The sequence below is a fragment of the Ostrea edulis genome, chromosome 7 (assembly GCF_947568905.1).
Source record: "Ostrea edulis chromosome 7, xbOstEdul1.1, whole genome shotgun sequence".
NCBI lineage: Eukaryota > Metazoa > Mollusca > Bivalvia > Ostreida > Ostreidae > Ostrea > Ostrea edulis.
Window position 1 is genome coordinate 55824455 of NC_079170.1, and position 26436 is coordinate 55850890.

Below are 26436 nucleotides of genomic sequence, written 5' to 3' on the forward strand. Positions count from 1 at the left end.
TACATAATGAAACAATAAAGTGTTAGGATCGAACATTAAAACATTTACAATAAAAAAAATAATCATCAATACACATCGTATGTACAATGGTAAACCTTTCATATTTCCTGCATTTAAACAGATCGATAATTCTGACATACGGAACTCCTCAGTATGCTTCATACAGTCAAAGGTAAACACCAAATCGACAGGAAATTGACATATCAAAGTGAAAGTAGCTGTAATGTTTAAACACGTGTGAAAATTCATCCGTAGAGCAATATACAAGTAAGATATTCAATAATATATAGCAGCAAGTCAATTCCTTAATCATATGAGAACTATTGATAACGTATGTACAACAATAAATACAAAAATAAAAAAAAAGATCGATACGGGGTGAAATCCTCACAATAATAAGATTGCTTTATTAAAATAAAATAGTTATTTCCACTTTAAATTTGATTATTTTTCTTGATTTTTGTTTTTCTTTCTTTCCGAAATACACCCATGACTGTAGATAGGCCTACAACTGTAGTTGTCAACAATTTATCGTATCATAATTTATCTAATCCAAAAATAGATAATAATTGCACTTTTTATTTTAAAAAAAACAACGCCAGTACGGAACTTACGGGATGTGCCGGAACGACCAATTAGACTTGACGTTTGTACACCATGGTCACGTGATAGTAAGCAAAGGGCAAAGTTGACAGCCATACAACTGGTGTTTCGCTAGCAGATGGTCTTTAAAGATCTATTCTCGTCCCACGATGACGATTCAAGTCACTATTGGTGCTTAGTACCTGGGTGTTAATTAGATGGAAGGAAAAAGGCACATTTAGACGCATATCATTGGATGGAAGGCTTAATGTTTTACCGATATCCTCAAGATATTCCCTACATTTGTTTTCCTCGCCAACTCACATAATTTAATCAAATGCATTTTTTTTATAAATGGTTGTAGTGATACCTTTCTTTAAAAAATAGCATTTAAAGACAGGAATTTTATGGCAATTGAAGTATCTCATGCTTGTTTACTTAGTTGTTATTGTAATCCAGAAGTGACATGCCCTACAATTACATTCAACACGTGATAAAAGTCAGAGTAGAACCGTATTTTGCAAGTCCCGTATTACAAATGTATAAAGGAATTGTATTACCAAATAGTGTGTAGACAGCGACCCATATCAACATTATTTACTCGCAATATTGCCAATTTTCTCACTGTATTTGGGTATTTACATTGCTGGTGCACTGGTGGCTAAAACATATAATTAAGACTTGGGAAATTTTGTCATTGCATTGATTTAAATGTTGTCCATGGTGAATAAATTAGGCCCCTAAAAGCAGAGTTTTTAATAATATCTCATACTTCTTTCACTATCAGTGGATCAAAGAAGGGCGCATGTGACTCACTGTACCACATGACTACCTAACTAATTAACTTTTTGAAATTGGGGCTTAGATTTAAATTTGTATTGTGTTTATTATCGCATTATTTCGGTGAACTAACTATTAGAATTAATTACTATAAGCATGACAAAATGCATATAATTATACCCCACACAATGAAGTTGTGAAGGGTATAATGTTTTTGACCAGTCCGTCAGTCCCTTTTTTTGTCAGCACAACCGCTCAACAGAATTTCGTGAAACTTTGTAGTTAATAAGGACACACTGTGTAGATGTGCATATTCCCAAGAAATTCTGATTCAATAATTTTGTGGGAGTTATGCCCCTTTTGAACTTAAGAATTTCGAGCCCATCTGTTCTGTTCTTGTCAACGCAACTCCTCTGAGACCGCTGAACAGAATTTCAAGAAACTTTGTAGTTAATAAGGACACTTTGTAGATGTGAATATTTCTAGAAAATTCTGATTCAATAATTTTGTGGGAGTTATGCCCCTTTTGAACTTAAGAATTTCGAGCCCATCTGTTCTGTTCTTGTCAGCGCAACTCCTCTGAGACCGCTCAACAGAATTTCAAGAAACTTTGTAGTTAATAAGGACACACTGTGTAGATGTGAATATTCCTAGAAAATTCTGATTCAATAATTTTTGTGGGAGTTATGCCCCTTTTGAACTTAAGAATTTCGAGCCCATCTGTTCTGTTCTTGTCAGCGCAACTCCTCTGAGACCGCTCAACAGAATTTCAAGAAACTTTGTAGTTAATAAGGACACACTGTGTAGATGTGCATATTCCCAGAAAATTCTGATTCAATAATTTTTGTGGGAATTATGCCACTATTGAACTTAAAATTTTGAGCCGTCTGTCCTGTTCTTGTAGTATTGCATAGCATTACCATTCATTATGTGAGGCATTGTCAAGCAATGTTGGAGTGTGGGGTATGTGAGCTTGCTCACCTCTGCTTTCTTTCATTTTGTATACTTTGAAAACATTTGATGTGTGCTTTAATTAAGTATTTAACCATAGACAACATCTTTTTATATATTCATTTATGATCTAAGCTGACAAATGGAAGTTTTGCATGTAAAAGTTATTTATTTTTTAATGCCCAAGTTTTGATTAAATCACAACAACTATTATATATGTCCTGTATAAACACGAGAGAGAGAGAGAGAGAGAGAGAGAGAGAGAGAGAGAGGTCACAACCTGGGAGAAGGAGTGTAACATGTTTAATATTACTTGTTCTATGACTCGAGTTGTATTTAATTTGTTTTATTTAAATACATGTGCATGGGTAAAATTAGACTTTTAATTAGACCTCTCAAGAAATTTAAGGATTTATGATGGGTGCTTGTACAATGTTTGTGACCATTAAAGGGGGCATGGACACGATTTGAACTGAAAATTTTCAAATTTCATTTTTCTATTTTTATTGTGTACAATGCTAAAGTATTTCTAATGGTCAACCAAAATTTGAATATCAGTTGTTGAGTTGTAAGTGAGATACAGCACTCGCAATTCTTTGTTATGCAACAAGGCTCGTGCCATGTTTTTGTTTACATTAGACTGTTTGATAGAAAATAGCGTGTTTAAAACAAAATAAGATGTGCCAAACACTGGAAAGTATACATGTATAATCGTGTTAAGAATTCACTTATGAATTGAAAAAATCTGCTTTAAATGAAACTTTAACTGGTTTATTTAACCTATGTAAACAAAAACATGGCATGAGCCTTGTTTTCATAACAGGGTCTTGTGACCTCTGTATTCCCATGCACCTTGACTACTGACATTCAAATTTTTCCTGATCATTAGTAATACCATAGTTAAGCATTCTAAACATTAAAAATCGAAAATATAATTTGAGATTTTTCAGCTCATATCGTGTCCATGTCCCTTTTAAGGCCCATGGGATCTTATTGTAGAAAAGATGCCTGCCTGTAGGTGTAAGTTAGAGATAAGGCCCATGGGATCTTATTGTAGAAAAGATGCCTGCCTGTAGGTGTAAGTTAGAGATAAGGCCCATGGGATCTTATTGTAGAAAAGATGCCTGCCTGTAGGTGTAAGTAAGAGAAATAACTATATGGCTTATATGATTTTTCACTTCAGATAAAGAAACAGAATAGAGATATTTCTTGTGTATTGAAGCACAATGCAGACATTTCCATTTTGCTGTCAACACAACAGTCATTTTGCCTTTACTGTCAGCAATCAAGTATCAACATCATTAAACACTTAGAAGCGGAACATTTTTATGAAAAGGCTGTGGAGGAGGCCATAAGGATGCCTAGGGAGTTTGAAGCGGGGAAAAAGTTGTGGAATGATCTAATTCAGAGAGGTAATAAGGACCACAATGACCGTGTAATGCAGGCTGGGAGTGGGGATCTGGTTCCTCTGAGAAGATTGCAGAAGATAGCCAATGTCAATCACTATGAATTCTGTTTTACCTGCTACATCTTCATAAAGAAATCTGACACCATGCACAAGTACTTCTGTGAGTCGTCCAGACAGACGTTTGAAAATATAGAGGAAGAAAAATTGGTAAGTAGTTTCATTTTATGATTGCATTCATAGTTCAGACCCTGAAATATAAATGTGTATGGTCGTTATAATGATCTAGTTTGCCAATATCAACCTAAAAAAAAAAGTCTGACATGTTTCATACCGATTGGTAGGTGTTCTTGGCACACTTATTTTGACTACAGATTACTCTGTTTACCTGATCAAGACATAGCTATATAGGCTCATAGTGGGTGTAACCGGTTGACAGGGAATGCTTACTTTTTCTAGGCACCTGTTCCCACTTCTGGTATATCCAGGAGTCTGTGTTTACCCAACTCTTTTATTGTTGTTTTTTTTTTTTAATTTAAGTTAGGTTGGTTGTGATGATGATTATGTTGTGAGTTTATATCAGTATCTACCAGATACAAAATAAATGTGAGAGTGCTTTTTCGAAACACGTGGTGCGTTGCATTAGACTTTATCATGCTATGGACCAAGGCCAATGGGTATATGCATGACAACCATAGACGTATTCTGCTGTAACCTGGAACCTTTGTGCAAATTTGTCATAAACAGAGATATGCTTCGCCACTTTATCCACAGCCACATGACTACTTTTTTATAAAGATTCACAAGAGTAACTGGATTGGAATTTTCTGAAGATAAGTGTTTTATGGAGTAATAAGATCGTCTGCCTTTTTCACATGCCTCCTTTGTCCTGGTTAGAGATTTGAAATGAGAGTTTTGAATGATCCCAAGGTGATTGTATTTACTCTTTACAGGAATGATTTCGTCGCCCACTAACCATTGATTTGAGACGACATTGTGAGATTTACCGAATACTATAATACATAATTTTTTAGACTGTTATTCACCATATGTAGTTGATGATATTGTGCTGCCATTTTAATGTGACAAATTTTACAAGAGTTATGGGACTTAGTGGAATTTGTACACGTTACACTTTAGGATGCAACTCCTCAGAGACCGCTGCACAGATTTTGTTCAAATTTTGTAGGATTGTTAGTCACCATATGTAGTTTATAATTTTGTGCCTTCATTTTGATTCCAGGGATCGAAATTAACTTTTTTAACTACTAGCAAATTTTAGCTAGTGGATTATTTTCCAACTAGCAAAATTGAGCTTTTACTAGCATTTTTCAATTGGTTGCTTTTTTACAGGAATTTAAGAAAACAAGTATGTCTCTATATCAAAATATATGAAAATAAAGTGCAATAATTGAAACAAGATTTAAAGACGAAAGTTCTTTCATTTACAAAACATCATTGATGCACGGTAAGGGTCATAGGGTACATTTGAGCGGCGTACTCACTGTCCAGAGATCTACCACCTATTTACAACATCTTTGGAATCTTGAAGACTGTTGGCGTCAATTCAAAATATATATTCAAAACATTTGGGGATATCATTATTTTTTTTAAAAATAGTCGAAAAATGCGCTACAAATAACTTAGTGTTTGACTATACATACCAGACAGCAGGGCACCGCCTGAAGCAATGATACTAACACATTCGTGTAAACAAGGATGAGATCATCATGTTTTAATGTTATTTAAATTAGACGTCTTTGAGACGCCCAAAGTACGCTTGAATTACTTTGACATCACTGACTGAAGCCTTAGTTATTTATTCGATCCATGTTTACTTTTTCAATACGTTTATAATCATTCTGTAAAACGTTTCTGTGCACAAGATGAAAGTATTGTAAACTGCAAAGTACAGCCAATAAACTAAGGAAATTCCGGAAAAAGATAGATTTTTTATCACTCGCTAAAAATTGCGACCACTTGTGATTTTTGACTAGCAATTTAAATTTTTAACTCGCATTTAGCGAGTATTTCCCTTAATTTTGTTGCCTGTGATTCGACAAATTTTACAGGAGTTATGGGCCTTTTGTACTTCAACTTTTTTTGCTGCAGTGGGGGACATGGCTATGCATAGCAATTTTGTACATAATAGAAATATGTTGGGAAAATCCTTTAATATCTGATCTTTTTCAAGAATAAGAGTACAAAAAGTCAAATTGATATGAAAACATGCTTATGTAGTGCAGATTTAAATTTGTACAAATCATTATCCTCCGGCCAACAGAAGAGTTTTTTAGCTCACCAGAGCTGAAAGCTCAAGTGAGCTTTTCTGATCGCCTGTTGTCTGTCCATTTGTCTGTAAACTTTTTACATTTTTGACTTCTTCTCCAGAACCACTGGGCCAATTTCAACCAAACTTGGCAAAAAGCATTCTTCAGTGAAGGTCTTTCAAGTTTGTTCAAATGAAGAGCCATGTCCCCTTCAAAGGGGAGATAATTGCAAAAATAGGGTGGGATCATTTAAAAATCTTCTCAAGAACCACTGTGCCCGAAGCGCTGAAATTTACATTTAAGCTTCCTGACATAGTGCAGATTCAAGTTTCTTAAAATCATGACCCCAGAGAGTAGGGTGGGGCCACAATAGAGGATCAAAATTTTTACATACAAATACATAGGGAAAAGCTTTAAAAAAAATCTTCTCAAGAACCACTGTGCCAGAAAAGCAGAGATTTACATGAAAGCTTCCTAACATGTGTAGATTCAAGTTTGTTAAAATCATGGCCCCCAGGGGTAGAATGGGCCACAATAGGGGACCAAAGTTTTACATATTAATATACTGAAAAAAATCTTTTAAAATCTTCTCAAGAAGGATTTTGCTAAAGAAGTTTATATTTGCATGAAAGCTTCCTGACATAGTGCGGATTCAAGTTTGTTAAAATCATGATCCCTGGAGGTAGGATGGGGTCACAAGTTTTACAAGCAAATATATAGGGAAAATCTTTAAAAATCTTCTTAAGAACCATTGGGTCAAGAAAGTTTACATTTACATGAAATCTTCCTGACATAGTGCAGATTTAAGTTTGTTAAAATCATGGCCCACGGGAGTAGGATGGGGCCACATTAGGGGATAAAAATTTTACATACAAATAGTTAATTCTAACTTACACCTACAGCATACATGCCAACTTTCCCGATTTGTGCGGGATTCTCCCGAATTGAAGCAGTTGAAAAGGCAAATCCCGATATCCCGATCGGGATTGCAAAAATACCCCGAAGTCCCGATTTTCTAAAAATATCTCCCATTTTACGACAACAAACCCCCATTTCCAACCGGAATTTGAAATCCCGCGTCATTTCTGAACTGGCCAATCAGAAATCGGGAAAATAGTCAGCCATTGCTGTTTACCTGTGTCGCATGGTATCGGGGTGATGTAATTTACCTGATCTACCTGTGTCGGGGTGCTTATTGGACAGTGCGAAGCATGTTTTGATAGTAATTAATCAGGAAGACGGATTTCAAATTGACATATCCTTTATACAAACGTGAATGACAACGATAATATTGTCACCATGCACCACCAAACAATCGGACATTCCCGATTTTTTGCCTCTCGCTGACAGCATCCCAAATTTGCAATAAGGTACGTAAAATATATGTTTTTCCAACTATAATAATGTAGGCTATCCGAATCTATCTGTCTATAGCGATGTATTTGCATAGTCTATATAGTGTAGTATTCAATAGACTATGTGATGGGTAATTCGCACAAGTCTGTACTGAATTTTATATTAGCAAGTAGCCTTAATTTACAAGTAAAAACGTATATTTTGATGTGCTTTTTTCCTGGTAATTATTTCAGATGGCATGGGTGCGAAGTTTTTGTTCGCAAACTTCATAGCAGGCCAGACTACTCCTTTTCTGGTTGCAATGCAGATTGTTCCACCAGACTCTGCAAGCCCATGTTTACAGACAACCAAGATCGCCTTTGTAGTCGTACCTTAAATGCATGTGCTTCAATTTAAATTTTGATATATAGACCAGCCAATGTGTATATGGTGTAAAAGGATGCAACTTTAAGTATTATTTGATATTTGTATGTGACTTGTTGGAGAGGATTTTTTGCTGAATAGATGATTTAATAAAATACTTATGTATATCTTTCAAAGTGTTTTTTTTTTTTTTAGTTTTGTTCAAGTCAATGGTCAAACACACTTGATGTTGTGTTATGAAAAGACAAATATTTATTTTCATGGTAAAATGTTGTGAATTTTGAGTGTTGAAAAAAGGTCGCCGCGCGCAAAATCCCCCATGGGGATTTTCAAAAGTTGGCATGTATGCTACAGGCAGGCATCTTTTCTACAATAAGATCCCATGGGCCTTAAAAGGGACATGGACACGATATGAGCTGTTAATAATAAAACAAGATACATCGAAAATATTTCAGTTTAGCTATGACTTCGCCACAAAAGAGGTTTCTGTTGAATTACTAAGAAAACAAGCAAATTATTAGTCATACCACGGAAAGCATTTGAAATGTACACAACAGGAAATCTCCAATTATTCAATTGTTTTATGGGAAAAGTCCATAAAAAGGAGGACAATGGGTGATATTCTAGCTGCTAATTGTGAAATACTTGTTGATCTTCGTCCAGTTAAAGACGGCTCACCTACCAGGAAACAGCCATGCGTTGCACTAAATATCAACACTGGACATGGTTTTAAATAACTTGAAACAAACTGTGTATATGTGTCTTGAATGTGTATTGTTTTGAAATGAAGCGTTATTATTGACAAAAGCATCTTAATCATGTTAGAAAATTTGAAAAATAATTCCTAGATATTTTTTCATTAAGTTTGTACATAAAGGAAAGATAATTTAATAAACAAAAAAGTAACTCTTTCTCCTCAAGATGGCGGAATATCAATTCATCACCAAATTCAAAAGGTGGCAGTTTATCGAGAGTTGACTGTATATTAATAGAAAAAAATCTTCTCAAGAACCATTGGGCCAAAGAAGTTTATATTTGCATGAAAGCTTCCTGATATAATATAGATTCAAGTTTGTAAAAATCATGACCCCAAGGGTAGGATGGGGCCACAATAGGGGATCAAAGTTTTACATGCAAATATATAAGGAAATATCTTCTCAAGATCCACTAGCTGGGCCAGGAAAGTAAATTGATTGATTGTTTTGCTGTTTTCCGCCACACTCAACAATCAAGAGCTTTGATATTTCACATGAGTATTCCTTGTGACAAGACCTTTCCGTGGGTACCAACATTTTTGACACCTTGACCTTGACGTTTGACCTACTTTTTGAAAACTTTAACCTTGCTAATAACTTTTGAACAGTAAGTGATAGAGCTTTGATATTTCACATGAGTATTCCTTGTGACAAGACCTTTCCGTGGGTACCAACATTTTTGACACCTTGACCTTGGAGTTTGATCTACTTTTTGAAAATTTTAACTTTGCTTGTAACTTTTGAACAGTAAGTGGTAGAGCTTTGATATTTCACATGAGTATTCCTTGTGACAAGACCTTTCCATTGGTACTAAACCTTTTGACTTTGACATTTGACCTACTTTTTAATTTTTTTTTACATTGGTCATACCTATATTAGAGCTTTCATATTGTACATGAGCATTTCTTGTGACAAGATCTTTCTACTGGTACCAAGATATTTGTCCTTGTGACCTTGGCCATCTTCGGAATTGGCCATTATCGGGGGTCGTTTGTGTTTTCATTACTGATACAGATATTGCCCTGATATTTAGTGATAGGCTTCCTCTCGGAGGAATACAAGTTCAGTTTGTATTTCAGCTGGATTGGTCCATCCTTGACCTACTTTTGGACTAAAAATAGGTCAGACAGTTTTCTGGGCTTTTTTTTTTTTATGCGGATACAGATATTGCCCTGATATTTAGTCAAAGGCTTTCTCTCAAAGGAACACAAGTGCAATTAACATTTCAGCTGGATTGGCACACTATGACCTACAGTACATTAGGGGTTGAAGTAGGTCAAACAGTTTTCCAGATGATTTTTTTTTTTGGTATTGTCACAGGTATTGCTCTGAAATTTAGTCACAACCTTCTTTTCAAAGAAACACATAATCAGTTCACATTTCAAACATTTCAAGTTAATTGGTGCACCATGACCTACTTAAGGCTAAAAGTAGATCAAATGGTTTCCTAGACTTTTTAAAGATAGATATTGCACTGACATTTTGTTTCAATCTCACTCTCAGCGAAATACATAATCAGTTCACATGTCAGATGGATTGGTGCATCATGACCCACTTTGAGGCTTTTCTATTCAGATTGTGTGTTGTATCAATTCAGTGTGCATAATATGCTTGAATTTCATTGTCCGACAGGCGTATATTGTACCGTTTGCGGTACTCTTGTTCAATTATCTGGTGGCGCCCAGTTTTTATTGGTGGAAGAGAGAACCCAGATACAATGTACCTGGGAAGAGACCACCAACCTTCCGCAAGTAAATTGGGAAACTTTCTCACCTAATGGCGCGAGCGGGATTCAACGCCGACCAGAGGTGAGAGGCCTTGTGATAAGCACTTGGCCACGGAGGCCCCCAATTAAAGTAGAAATTTCTACCTCAGGAAAGTAGAAATTTACATGAAAGCTTCCTGACATTGTGCAGCTTCAACTTTGTTTAAATCATGGCCCCCGGGGGTAGGATTGGGCTACAGTAGGGGATCAAAGTTTTCCATACAAATATATAGGGAAAACCTTTAAAAATCTTCTCAAGAACCACTGGGCTATGAGAGTTTACATTTACATGAAAGCTTCCTGACACAGTGCAAATTCAGGTTTGTAAAAATCATGGCCTCCGGGGGTAAGTTGGGGCCACAATAGGGATCAAAGTTTTACATTCGAATAATAGGGAAAACAGTCTATGCGAAAGTATTTTGGACCACACAGGACATTCAGTCCTGTGTAATCAATGAACACACTGGACCGAACCAAATTTTGTCAGACCGAAAAACCTAATGTTAAAAAGTGAAACACGTGAAAATGCAAAACCAAGAAAATCTTATTTATTATACTAGTAATACTATACCAGGGATCCCTCCCGTATAATACTTTAGACAGTCCATGCGGTTTTAATCACATTCATTTACGTATTTGGATTTGTGTGCTATTTTTTACTTATAACAAACATTTATATGACTCCGCATCAAAATAGTAAAGCTCAAAACCGGACACTCAGATATTGGACATTCTGGTCCGGTGTAAAAAATGATGCATCGGACCTGAGGCACTGCACATCAGTCAGATCCGACGGTCCGATGTCTTTCGCATAGACTGGGAAAATCTTTAAACATTGGCCAAGGTGACTCAGGTGAGCGATGTGGCCCATGGGCCTCTTGTTTGTAGTTCTAAGCAAAAAATATTCATTAAGCAGATCAGTGGCCTATTTCAATGCCTTGCTAACAACCAATCAGAATCCTTCATTCTATTTAGAGGTGTACAGTACCCGCAACGTTATTCTTGACATTCCCATACTATCGTATCGTGCGTGTATCCTATCTTATCGTGTATCAGGTTTTCCGTTTTCTATCGTGTTTTGCGTTTATCAGGTCTACCGTGTTTTGTGTGTATCAGGTTTTCCGTTTATCGTGAAAATCGTTTATCATGTAGCTTCGGAAACTATCGGAATCGTATATTAAATCTAATGAAAAAGTATGATACTTTCCGAAAGCTTTATTCGTTTTGTTAAAGAAGCTATTTTTAGGAATCGAGGAAAGACAGTATATTTAAAGGAGAACATAAAGCTGTTGATTTCAAGGCAGCTCATTTGTCTGTCCAGAGAGGGTGAAAATTTATCACAATTTCATTCTAAGTAGTCTGGAAAGTAGGCAGTGGTTTGCCGAGCAAACATAGGACAGTAAATCTGAAAGCTATTTCATCTGGAGTTCATAAAGATTTCCTTGTCTAGAAACAATTATTTGTAATTAACACTAACAGAGAAATAGGAAGTTCCAATTTGAAAGGAAAAATCAGTAAATTACATTTTTTATTACATACATGTATGTACCGCGATATACCGTCTCATGGTTTATCATTGCACCCTTAATACAAATAAATATGTTCCAATTACTTAATGACTATCAATGATCACTCATAGTGTAGAAATATCTAACATATGAGCATATTGTGTAGTGCAGTGGATTTTTTAAAGCGGTCGTTATGAAAATAATTGTAGTTGTGGAATGAGTGGTGAACTTAGAACTTAGAGCTTGATGCAAAATAACCCCCCTCCTCACTACACACAAAATATTACTTGGTTTTATTTCATATTCAAGATAATAGACATTATAATAAGAGAGCTACGTATACTGAAGCATGATATCACTACAATATATTACATTTAGTTAATTCCCTGTATAATTTATATATTAAACATTAGGTGACTATATAAGTTTTAGAATCATTGGCTGAGAAAATTCATATAAATATCAAATAATGAATTGAATACCGTAGATAGTTTAGTTTTCTGAATTTAGCTGTGATGGCGTAAAAAAAAAAACATAAATAGAATTTTTTTTTTAAAACACGTACGACCGTGGCTTAAAGAAATTGTACGTTTTAGGTATATAATGAATATTGAAATCCTTCAATATTATTATCAACATAATGTAATTATGTTGTAAGAATCAAAATTTCGTTCTGTCTGAATTAATTGTTTCTAAATTTTCAACATTTCTATCAGGTTTATCGTGAAGATCGTTTATCAGGTTTTGCGTTTATCAGGTTTACTGTGTGTCTTATCGTATCGTGCATGTATCCTATTGTACCATGCGTGTATCGTGTTCTATCGTTTATCATGTCAAGAATAACGATGCAGGTACTGTAATGGTTCTGGATTGGTTGGTTAGATGCACTCTTATTATGCTACTTAGCTAGGATAGAAGCATGCTCATGCTACCTAGCTTGGCTTAAAGCACACTTATCAGGCATTGCTTCCATAAATAAAGTAACAGCTGATTTGTTTTTTCTCTAGAGATTATGTGCAGCAGTGGATAAATGCAAATGCTCTTGCAAAACAAAAGAAGCAACTTTATTCTCCAATAACCAAAAGCAGAGAAGGAAACAAAAATATCACGTCAGGTCAGATGGTGCTTTCAGCTTTAATCAGACCAAGAAAACTGGTAGACAGATGGTGCACAAGAGAAACTGTTGTCTATTTTGTCACAAATTAGTGACAGACATGTCTCGCCACTTGAAGATAGTCCACAATAATCAAGAAGATGTACAACGAGCCCTGAAATACCCAGAAAAGTCACGCAAGAGAAGACAGTTGTTTACAGAATTACTTAAGAGAGGAAACTATGAACACAACAGAAGAGTGTCACATTTGGGCAGTGGTTTCTTGATTCCAGTAAAACTAGGCTGCCGGAAAGTAGGTGATTTTGGAAAGTATGCCCACTGTGAGGTGTGCTTTGGATTGTATTCTCAGGAGACTCTCTGGAAACACCGGAAGCTTCACCGTAATCAACCAGTCGACCCAGAGAGTCCTCAGGTACGATATTTTAGATACACTATACAGTAAAACATGGTTACAGTGATCGCCCATATGGAAAAATAATACATAAAAGTATATTTTTAATATATTATTAATACAGTAATTTTTGTACTTTTTTGAAATAATACAAAAAAAATATATTATTTTTGTATCACAAAAAAAATGGGTAACTCATTTTTATATTAAATTCTGACTTTGATTTTTTAAAGGGTATTATTTTTGTATCATTTTGGACTTAGATTATTTTCAATATATTATTTTTGTATTTTTAGGGACTTAGTTTTTTTTCAAGCATATTATTTTTGTATCAAAATTAAACTTAGTCATTTTCACTGTATTAAAATTGTATTTTTTTAAAAACTTAGTCATTTTTAATCCAAATCTTTGAATTTATATGTATTAATTTTGTATTATAATTGGACTTAAAAAATTTCAGTGATTTTTCACTGTACATGTATTATAATTGTATTTTTTTTAACTTAGTCATTTTTAATCCAAATCTTTGATTTTATATGTTTTAATTTTGTATTATAATTGGACTTAAAAAAATTTCCCAGTGATTTTCATTGTATAAAAATTGACTACTTTTTAAATTGAAATATAAAACTTATAACTTGTGGAAAACATGATGCAAGATTTAGCTTCTCAACTTCACAGTAAAGATTTCAAACTTTTAAGTTTAGACAACTTTATCAGTTGCATGCATAATGAAATAATAAGGAAGTATACTTCTAAATAACACTGGAGACATTGCTTATAATGAATTCACACTGACAGCAAAGTGATTTTCATGTTTTATATCACCTGAGTCAAAGGCTCCAGTGAGCTTTTCTGATCAAAACTTTTCGTTGTCTCTCATTGTCGTTGTTATCGTAAACTTTTCACACTTTGATTGTCTAATTCAGAACCTCATGGAAATTACGTATATGAATTTCAGTAATGAGTGATGAGCATTGGCTTAGCAAAAAGATGATGGATCTCATTTTTATTTCCATGAAAAATCGTGATCACGACCTTGTTATGTAATGTTTGCTTTTCCTTGAAATTTGTTGTAAACGAATATCGCATATAGAGGGAGAACACTAAGAGCCCATATCACATTCAGTGATAAGTCAAATATATTATTTTCTAAAATTAATCTTGAGTAAATAGCTCAGGTCTGTAGTTGACGGGGATAGGACTAGTACTTCTATCAAATTTTCTGCAGGCTGCTTCAATGGCAGCAATTGGCTCCTCGAATTGCATCTTTGTAAATCATGCCTGACCAGCAGCAACCGGTGTTTGGTCGCAAACCTGAACTGTCCCTGATAATTGTGCTCAAAGTATGCACGATAGGTTGATTGATTGATTTTATATTGTTTAATGTCCCTCTCGAGAATTTTTCACTCATATGGAGACGTCACCATTGCTGGTGAAAGGCTGCAAAATTTAGGCCTTATGTTCAGCACTTACGACCTTTGAGCAGGGAGGTATTTTTATCGTGCCACACCTGCTCAGAATTCCTGGAGATTTTTAGGTCACCTGAGTAAATCATTGCAATTGGTTCGTCCGTCGTGTGTTAACAATTGAACATTTTTAACTTCTTCTTGATAACTTCCAGTCCAATTCTTTTCAAATTTAGTATGAAGCATCTTTGGGACAAGGGGGATATAAGTTGTAAATCTCAGGACTCCAGCATCCCTGGGGCCTTAGGAGGCGGGGAAAAAAACTTTAAAATCATCTCAAGAATCGCACATGTGAAAGAAAAACTAAATGCATGGTGATGTAGAGAGGAAGGCCTCTACCAAAATAGTAAAGAAGTAGGTACAGTTTCTAAAGTCATCTGGCCCAAAATATCGATAATTTCACTTGGAGCTCAAACCCTGGCATTCAAATAAGGAATAGATTAGCAAACCTAAAACCCGCTCAGTTTGATCAGCAAAATGATTTGTGTCATATGACGAGAGCTTAAAATTGGCATAAAATTGCAAAAATGCCATTTTCAACGAAAATATCCACAAATTCAGGTGGTTTTCCTTTCAGAAAACATACAGCGCATGCGTCGAGCAAATTCATATTCAAGCATGTTTTTCATCTTATAATAATACACAATATATATATCATTTTCATTTTGCTCGACAAATGCGCACATCTTTTCCTGAGCAATGATCTGTATGACATTTGACAGTTTTCAGGCTTATTTTGAGAAAAAGGCGGGAAATGTCTAATTCATGATGTCATAATGCTATTCAATAAGGAATATCATTCTGATTTTGTTGACATAGTATACCTGGCATATATTCTACTTTCTTAAAATGCTGATTAAGGTTAATTCCAGACACATTTTATTGAGGGAAATTTTTTGGGCCTTTTTATGTATACAATCGTACCCTGTTCTTTCCTGATCCCCGGGGTAGAGGTTCTGACCACAGGGTGGGTCCAAACTTGTTATATAGTGTTTATATGTAAAACACTTTAATAACATCTTTAGTGCTGTTGATAATATATTGAAACTAAATAAATATTTAGAAAGAACAGGTAGTCCTTTACCAAAATTGTAAATTTGATGACCCCAGGGGTAGGGGTTTTGGTATCAGGGTGGGGCCAAAATGGTCAGTTATTAAATGTGTGAACAATAGACATTTTTAACATCTTGATATATAACTATCATTCCAATTCTTTTCAAATTTGGTATGAAGCATCTTTGGAACAAGGGAGACATAAATTGTAAATTTCAGGATTCCTGCACCCTTGGGGGCAGGGCAAAAACTGCCCAAAATTTAACAATTTTCAAAAATCTTCTCAAGAACCGCACATGTTTAAGAAAAACTAAATGCATGGTGATGTAAAGCAGGAAGGCCTCTACCAAAATTTTAAATTTCGTGATCCTCGGGGTAGGGGTTTTGACCCCAGGGTGGGTCCAAACTTAGTATATAGTGTTTATGTGTAAGTTTACTGATACTGTATAAATTCTAAATGCATACTAAGGAATAGCAGAAAAGGATGTACAGTCAAAACTGCCATAGTCACCCACTGTATTAAGCGATCAACTCACTGTTGTATGTGACCATAAAAAGTCGTCCCCCCCCCCCCCCCCCCCCAAGACATTACCCTATGTATTGTACCTATATTAAACGACCACCTGTCTGACGCGACCAACGACCATGATTTTTACAACCTTTTCGTGTAATTTCACGAAGTTTTACCTTTATTTAACGACCATACATATTTTTTCGATTACAACGCGATTCCTACTTTCGATTTAGGTTCAGCATGACTTCTTGGAATTATTGCCCCTAACACTTTCATTTTAAAACGCACAGTTCGGCAGTGTTCTTGTTTAGTCGGCCTTCTGAATAAATTATTATACCCAAGCTGTCAACATGCAGGGTCGTGTGTTGTTAATTGATAAAACCTGAGTTGTTGTTTATTTAACAAAATTAAGGATCAGGGAATCAAGGCCGATGTATTTGAAGGTGTGAATTTCGACAAACTGTAAGAAGTACGGGGTAGATCAGAAATGAAAATCTACCACTTGTTATACTATTATGTTCAACAGAGTGAAAAATTAACCCGATTGCGATGTAAATCAGGTAAATATTGTGCTTAGCACTAAAATTTTAAATGGAGTATTCACAATTTTCCTGCATGAGATACTCAAGGTTTCCAGAATCATGATTGGAACTAGCAGCTCACTTCAACATATTCCGAGTTCAAGAAAAATGCCTGCATTAGTTCAAAGCTTAAAAGATTTGCTGTGCACAATGGATATTGTGATTTATTTAGTGTCTTTCAAATTGAATAAGTTCAACATATTTGCAGCATTTATTGTACAACACTTCATCCCTTCCTTTCTTACCACCAGACAAGCATTGGTATGTTTTAGTTACAATTAGACTATACATAAATACTCTTTACAACAAAATGTTTATAAGTTTTATAAAATTTACATGCAGTTCATAAATGAGATTTAAATCTCATGTAAATGTATAATATGAAATACGTGCTAAATTTATCATTATATCAGATTAAATGTAATTTTTATTGAATAATAAATTATGATACAACACATTGTTTTCTAGATCTTTAACAACAGTGTATTATTATGCCCCCCTTCAAAGAAGAGGGGCATATTGGTTTGCACCTGTCGGTCGGTAGAACACGTTGTCCGCTCAATATCTTGAGAACCATTCACTTGATCGTAATGATATTTCATATGTGGGTTGGTTATGAAAAGAAGTGGACCTCTATTGTTTTTCAGGTCAAAAGGTTAAAGGTCAAGGGTCAACCTACTATGGACATAGGAATATAATGTTCGCTCAATATCCTGAGAACCCTTTGCTTGACAGACATCAAACTTGGTACATCTTCAGGAGTTGATGACCCCTATTGATTTTTAGGTCACACATGGTCAATCCACTCTTGACATAGGAAGATATTGTCTGCTCAATATTTTGAATTGATGATACTTCTCTCAATTAAATGATGTGTGTGTATAATCATTTTCAATTTTGCACCATGGGGGGCATATGTGTTTTACAAACATCTCTTGTTAATTTTATTTTACAACTATTAAAACAGTACTAGATATTCTTATTAATTCCAAAAACATGTAAAGTTATTTTCTCCATTGTACAAACTATTTCTGTATATTATTTGCGAAATTTTATGCATTAATTGCGGAAAATAGGCAACCACCTGTCGCATGTGACCTTTTTTCCATTCTCCTTTGGACGGTCTCTTAATACAGGTTTGACTGTACAAAAAATGGTGAATTTCAAAACCCAGGGTTTTGATTCTAGGATGGGTCCAAATTAGTCATATCTTTTAATGTTTTAATCTTATTACACCTATTATTTTATATGAAGCCTTTCATCAGTGTATTAACTTATGAGGGCATTGAAGTTGTAAGAACACATCTTGTTTTATACTTTTGCTGAATGTTAAAATTTAGCTTTGGTATTCAAAACAGGAAATTTTTTCTAGATTTCGATCATTGCCCCTTTGGAGTAGTGATGCTTTTTCACTAGTACTCAGATGACCGATAAGGCCTGTGAGCCTCTTGTTTTTTTATGCCCCTCTTCAAAGAAGAGGGGCATATTGCTTTGCACCTGTCGATATGTCGGTCGGTCGGTTGGTAGACCACGTGTTGTCTGCTCAATATCTTGAGAACCATTCACTTGATGGTAATATTTCATATGTGGGTTGGTTATTTCTATTGTTTTTCAGGTCAAAGGGTCAAGGGTCAATCTACTCTGGACATAGGAAGACATTGTCCACTCAATATCTTGAGAACCCTCTACTTGATAGATATCAAACTTGGTACACTGGTACATCCTATGGAGTAGATAACCCTATTGATTTTGAGGTCACATGGTCAAGGGTCAAACTGGACATAGGAATATACTGACTACTCAATGTCTAGAGAACCCTTTGCTTGATAGACATCAAACTTTGGTACACTGGTACATCTTCAGGAGAAGATGACCCCTATTGATTTTGAGGTCAAAGGTCAAGGGTTAAACTGGGCATAGGAATATACTGTCCACTCAATATCTTGAGAACCCTTTGCTTGACAGACATCAAACATACACTGGTACATCTTTAGGAGAAGATGACCCCTATTGATAGGGGTCCTGATCCCAGGATGGGGTCACTCTTAGTATATAGTATTTATGTTTAAAGGCCAAGTTTTTCAACCGGTCGGTTTTCCTCAGGTAAGTTAAGTGCGGGGCGGAGCTAATTTAAGGCAGGTGTGAAGACCCGAGCCCGAGGAAACCCTGCTAGCTTGTATATACCGTCCCAAATAAACAGGATGTTACCTGTGTTACCTGCATTACCTGTGCGTTTTTGTAAGATTGAAAAATTCATGATAGTGATTTTTCTTGTGCGGGTAAATCGAAACATTGATGATTAAATCTAATGAATCAAACGTAAGAATTTAAATGAGAACATTAGACATTGAAAACTTAGACAGAATATTCTTTATTTGAAGTTTTCTTGTATCCATTTGACTGCCTTCATTCGTCGGATACCCAGTATCCGACGATGTTTGACTACCAAACATACAGTTTCCGACGGGAGTTCCTGCATACTGCGGTAGACTTTCTGGCTATGTACAGCTGATGTATGATCATCGTCCCACGCCCCATGATGACTATATATTAAAAACAGCTTAGAAAGTTTTATTCTGTTTAAATTAGTTTTTTCTGGACCGCACACCAGAATCCTCTGCCTACCAAAGCTGTCTGTGTGACTCGTTCATAACGTATGGCCTACAATTTGTTCTTCCTCTGGATCCCAATTCCAACCATTATACGCAAGAAAGCGGCTAATTTCTCTTCCGACTAGTTGAATTTTGTGTCATGTTTCGATGGGAAAATTTCGCTTATAAATTTTCAACTGAGTATAAACAAGATTTCATTAATGTACGATGTATTTACTCATAATTAATCTGTTTAGCATAAAATCGATGTCCGTGTAAAATGTATTCAACAATCCATGATAATTATTATCAATCGTACCAATTCCTAAGCATAACCTACTATATTCTATTATGATTTATGTAATTGTATGCAAAATTTACTACTATTATTGTGTAACTATCTCTACATGAAAAAACCAAAACCGTTTCTCTATCGAGCTGGATTACGCGTTAAGCATCAAAAGATTGCACGGACGCCTCGATTGCCAAATCAGATAGATAAGGTATACACAAAGACTAGTAACCAAATGTCCATCAATTTCTAGCATCCAATCTGAAGCTTAATTTCTCCTGATTGACATGGGTTCACAGATCAGGTAAATTTGAAGGCGGTGCTTATTTTCTCGGTCTTTAAGTTTGCTGATACAATATAAATTCTAAATGCTTACTTAGGAATAGCAGAAAAGGATGTAGAAAAAATGGCAAATATCACAACCCAGTGTTTTGACTTTAGGATTGGTCCAAATTATGGTCATATCTTTAAATGTTTTAATGTTAATACACCTATTATATTATGTAAAGCCTTTCATTAGTGTATGCACTTTTGAGGGCAGTGATGTTTTATACTGTTGCTGAACATTAGAATTTAACTTAGATATTTAGAATAGGAAATCTATTCTAGATTTCATAGTCCTTGGGAGTAGTGATACTTTTTCACTAGTACTCAGGTGACCGATAAGGCCTGTGGGCCTCCTGTTTTTAAAAAAAGCCTCCCTCCCTCATCTGTTTTTGAAAAAATAGACCTGAGAACCAGAGAATTGATTTTATCTGGCCTAAGTTGACATACCCATCCATCAGAAAATTACAAATAGTAATCCAAATTCGTATTAATCCAACATTAGAATAACTGAACATCCTTTTTGAAACAAGTACACCAAATCTTACTGAGAACCTACAGTTCTAATTCATTTTTATGCTCCCCAAAATATTTCGGAGGAGCAAATAGTTGCTGTTGCATGTGTTCATCCAAACTCTTATTTCATAAACCTTTCATAAAAATTGTTATGTTCCTTAACCCATTTCCTACTAGAACCCTGCTTGCAGAGCTTATCAGTAGAACGGAGGATAACATGGCTGCTGCTGTGATGGCCAAGTTAATTAGCACCATGTTTGCAATCTGCCTGATAACAAGATAATTAATTCCTATAGGTATATAAAAGTATATATATCTGAAAAGCTGTAGAATTTCTGCATCTAACCATATAAATTTTATATTGCAGCAGTAATGCTATCCTAAGTTATCAATGATTTAAACAGAAGAAAAATTAAAAACATACACAATATTTACAAAAAGTTTTTATTCAATTGCATTTTATGGCAAAAAAGTGAATGCAAGTACTACTTTTTTATAAAATACAAACTTAAAGTGATCATATCTGTTTCTTTTACAATTTAAATTTTGAAAATATCTTTAATAATTAAAAAGTTATTGATGTTCAATGTAATGATGATTTCAAACAAGAAATTCACAAATGTTCTTCATTTAGATCTCATTGAATTTGGAGTAAAAGGATGAAAAATATTTAATATTTTCTTGTGAAAATTTTAAGAAATGATGCTAAAAATCACCACAATAGATGGCTATGCTATTTTCATGCATTCAAAATTTAAAAATAACAATTTTACTTACTTCAACATGTTCAAAGTAAATTGTCACAGATATCACAAAATAATATATTGACAAGTCCAAAACACATAAAACATTTGAAATTTAAACAGTCATCATCCTCATAATATGTTTTGAGCTACACTCCAGGTGCACAGCAACATTACATTGCTGACATCCAAATTTTGTCACACCTTTTCTTTCTCCTGACTGTCCGGAAAGTGAAAGTGAACATTCACGACACACTTTGTTTTTGGGGTAAAGCTTCACAATGTCGTGGTCTGAAGCTCTTCCCCCACAGTCAACTTTTGGAGGTTCTCTTTTGGCCCTTGTATCTCCAATCAAATCATCAATAAGTTCCTCAATAAAGTTTTGAAGCTTTGGCCATCGTTCCCGGGCAACATCAGGGTTGGTGTCCTTCGCCACAATATAAGCGTTGTGCGCTGAAGCCAACATCAGATAGAAGAATATCCTCCGCCACCATTTTTTCGACCTGTGATTTGGCATGTAATAGCCAATCATTTGGTCACACAGGTTCACTCCTTTCATTTGCTTCTGATAGTCTGAGAGCAATTTGGGTACCTGAACTACTATGTTCTCAGCTACACGTCTGATGACTTGTCCACGATGAGCTGGGTCATGGAAATTTGACAGGACACACACAGGTTTTGTATCCTGCCAAACACAGAAAGTAAGATTGTCCTTCTGGGCCAGTTTGAATTCATGCTTTTTTAGATTAATTTTGTTTGGTAGCAAGTCCTTGGGAAGGCCCTTTCGGTTGACTCGCACTGTCCCGCATGCCATGATACCACGGAGATGGAGGTCACTCAAAAGGTCAGGACTTGTGTAGAAGTTGTCCATATATACATTTAAGTTTGATCCAAAGTAGTTTCTGCACAGGTCCATTACTACCCTGTGGGATAAGCCTTTTTCTTGATGTCCTTCTTTGCCAGTATACACTTGCAGCTTGCTAAGGTATCCTGTACTGCTTTCGGCAAGAACCCAGACTTTTACTCCCCACTTGATGGGCTTTGCAGGTAAATACTGTCGGAATGACAACCTGCCTTTGAATTTGATCATGGACTCATCAATGGTAGTACTTTCATACAGGGTATAAATTTCCCCAAACTTTGCATCCAGATAATCCAAAAACCAGCGTAGTTTCCAGAGTTTGTCAGGGACTGCGGGTTGTTCCTCGTTGTTCTGGACGTGTAAGTATCTCCAGATTTGATGGAATCTGTCTCTGGACATTACACGATTGAAAGATGTAACAAACATCCATTTGCTTTGTCTCCAATAGTCAGTTTTTTCTGGAAGTTTTAGGATTCCCATAGCAAAACGTAATGCTAAGAATGCTTTCAATTCATTCTTTTCAACGGGGGTCCATTTAGCTGCATATGGTGGGGGTGGATTTTTTCCCCATTCTTGGTGAGCATAAATGTTAGTTTCTCTAACAAGTCTGTCCAAAAGTTCATTTGTCCAGAAAAGTTCGAAATAGTGGCCTGCTGATGCTTCCTCGGGATGTTGTATAGTTGCCCCACCAACATTCCTATACCGACTTTCCATGCGGGGTTGAAAATTTTCTTTTGCCCATTCGTTTTGAAACCCCAAGAATTTGCCGTCATTTTCGCCCTCTTCATCAAACAAATTTAAAATCCAATCGTCAACTTCCCCACGATTAACTTGACGTACGATGCTTCCTAAATGTTCAGTTATTTCTTCTTCTTCGTCGTATTCTGCTTCGATATCACTGCCATCACTCAACTCGTAACCTTGCTCCGCCATTTTGAAATCTCGATTGCGTCTGATGATGCGAGTTTTCTTTGTTTTAACCAAAATTTTCCATCATAAATAAGTATCTAGTTTCACTTTTATTTGCGCATGAGCAAGCTATATTTCCGCTTTGTCTTACTCAGTAAAATGTTTTATATATCCGGGCAATTCAATGGCAAAATCAAGTCACTAAGTGACGCAGATATGTGAAGTACGACTGCAGTCGTATCCCGGAGGCTACTCTCAATACGACTGCAGTCGTATCACGTAGGAAATGGGTTAAGACAAGACTTTTAGACCAAGGTCTCTCAAGGTTATTTTGAAAAGGTCAAGGTCACTTAGAACATACACAAATATTTCCTTAATAAAAATTTCAACAGTTTTTGATATAAAAGTTTCATCTCCTAAACCTTTCATCAGAAATTGATCAAAATCAATCACAAATATTCCTTGGAATAGGGACTTAAGGACCAAGGTCATTTTAAAAAGGTCAAAGTGACTCAAAATATACCTTATATGAAGAAAAATCCTTCCTTTCAACAATATTTCAACAGTTATTGATGTTTTGGACCAAGGTCTCTAAAGGTCATTTTTTGAAGGTCAATGTACCTCAGAACTTATATATGTAAGGAAAAAGTTTGATATTTCAAGAGTTTTTGAACATGCAGGTATTGATCATATATAACACAAATAAGGAATAGGCAAATGACCGGCTTTCATACAAAAGTCACTCAAGGTCATTTAGTAAAGGTCAACATAACTCAACATATACTTTTATGGGGAAAAAATCCTTCATTTCAACAATATTTCAACAGTTATTGATCATTGTGTAAGCCATTCGTCACATGAATTACTTAAATGCAGTTTAGGGAGCATTTATCAGTTTTGCTAATATCTTTGTTTTTATTTTGTGACACAAGGTGACCATCAAGGCCAATGGGCCTCTTGTTTCCAATTGAAAGTATGGTAGAACCAAAATTTAGGAGCTAAATAAAATGTAAGAGGATGTCTAATCCAGCTTATGCCAAAGGCAGTGGAACTTGAAATGCCTAATTTGCCATAAGAAAGACTTTGCCTGTATTTTGATCAAGTTGAGCATTGAATCCTGTTCACCTGAAATGTTTACATGTTTATCAGAAGATAAGATACCGCAGTGTTCTTGCGCTGCATTCTCACAAAGAGGGATACATACACTGATTTCTTGTCTTAACAGGTATCATCATCTGGTGATGTGAAAGCAAGCAGCAGACGACAACGACAATCTGTCAGTAAAAAAGTAAGATTCATGTTTGTGGCAATTTTTAGGCTCACTTTAGCAAGTTTCTCGGATTGAATGTTATCTACCATGTGGAACCTTCATTTTTTCAACTTTTTCTCAAGAACCTCTTGACCAATTTTGTCCAAACTCATCATAAAACATCCCTAGGTAACGTGGATTGAGTGGCATTGCTTGTGTACACATGTGCTTTCAAATCATTTTACAAAAAAGAATGAAAAGAAATATTGGTGAAAACTGTTTGAAATAAGTGTAATAAATTAAACAAATAGAAATAATTATGTAAAAATATAACTTTGATGTACAGGTGCACTTGTATTAATCATAAAATGCAGGATTCGAAATTAACTTTTTCAAGTTCTTGTCTGTATGGACTAGTTAACATTTAATAATATTCAATGGTATATAATCAACCCAAAGAATTGCAAACAATTCAATTTCTGAAACCTACAATAGAAAAAGACAACCTTTTTGTTTTCTTCAGAAGCATACAATAACCTCGGAGAGACAACGTAACCTCCACATGCTTGAAAGGTCAGCAGGTCATTGTCATGCAAACGCTTGGTTAAAATGCTTAACCAAGCACCTATTCGACCTCAAGTATCTAAGACACTCCAACAAATATGCTAAGATCTTAACCAATTCAAGATTGATATCCAGATTTTCACTAGTCTGTGACATATAGAGTTTACTAGTCCAACATTTTTTTTACGCCCGTTAAAGATTGGAGTTTTTAGGTCACCTGAGTAAACTCAGGTGACCTATTGCAATTGGTTGTCGTCCGGTGTGCATCGTGCGTTAACAATTGAACATTTTTAACTTCTTAATAACTACCATGCAGTCCAATTCTTTTCAAATTTGGTATGAAGTATCATTGGGACAAGGGGGACATAAATTATAAATTTCAGGACCCCAGCACCCCTGGGGCCCTAGATTGACCAATTTTCAAAAATCTTCTTCTCAAGAACCACACACATGTAAGAAAAACTAAATACATAGTGATGTAGAACAGGAAGGCCTCTATCAAAATTATAAATTTCATGATCCCCAGGATAGGGGTTCTGACCCCAGGGCGGGGCCAAACTTGTTAAATAACATCTTCTTTAGTGCTATTGATTCTAAATTGATGAAAGTATATAGATATTTAGAAAGAACAGGTAGTCCTTTACCAAAATTGTTAATTTGATGATCCCAGGGGTAGGGGTTTTGGTATCAGGTAGGGACCAAAATGGTTAGTTATTAAATGTGTGAACAATATACATTTTTAACTTTTTCTTGATAACTATCATTCCAATTCTTTTCAAATTTGGTATGAAACATAAATTGTAAATCAGGATTCCTGGGGCCTTAGGGGCAGGACCAAAAATTGCCCCAAATTGACCAATTTTCAAAAATCTTCTTCTGAAGAACCACACACATGTAAGAAAAACTAAATGCATGGTGATGTAGAGCAGGAAGGCCTCTACCAAAATTGTAAATTTCATGATCCCCGGGGTAGTCTGACCCCAGGGTGGGGCCAAACTTGTTATATAGTGTTTGTGTAAAACACTTAATTGACATTTTCTTTAGTGCTATTGATACTAAATTGAAAATAAATAGATATTTAGAAAGAACAAATTTTAGATAAATTGGACCTAACATGAACCGAATCGAAAATAACCAAACCGTGCTGTTCTGAATCGAAACCGAACCGAATCGAGCTAACCCTGAATCGTCCCAGCCCTAATGGTAGACATTACAAATTACATTAAGCCAGTGATTTATAATTATGCAAATATTGAGCCTAATGTTCTTTATTTTAAAAAAAAAGCAACAATCCATACTTGAGCGATATTTGTGTCTGTAATTATCGATATCTTCTAAATAAAATGTGTTTCAAATCGATAGTAGATAATATATAACAACTATGTGTGTGTGTGTGTGTGCTTATTTCATAATTATTCATTTAATGATAATCTTTTAAGATAATTTGTTTTGATTCAAAAGTATGTATTCAACCATTCTTCGTGTCCGTTGTAACTACCGATAACAATCTGTAAATTTATTTTATTTTT

At 35.3% G+C, this 26436-nt stretch overlaps 1 protein-coding gene across 1 annotated transcript in view; it reads left to right on the top strand.

Moving 5' to 3' along the window:
- Window positions 1-26436, top strand: part of LOC125656410 (uncharacterized) — a 100824-nt gene that overhangs the window by 49178 nt on the left and 25210 nt on the right. Inside the window, exons 11-13 of the mRNA XM_048887016.2 lie at window positions 3497-3928; window positions 12743-13261; window positions 24320-24382. Of these exons, the coding sequence (XP_048742973.2) occupies window positions 3497-3928; window positions 12743-13261; window positions 24320-24382 (1014 nt within the window). The remainder of the gene's footprint in view (window positions 1-3496; window positions 3929-12742; window positions 13262-24319; window positions 24383-26436) is intronic.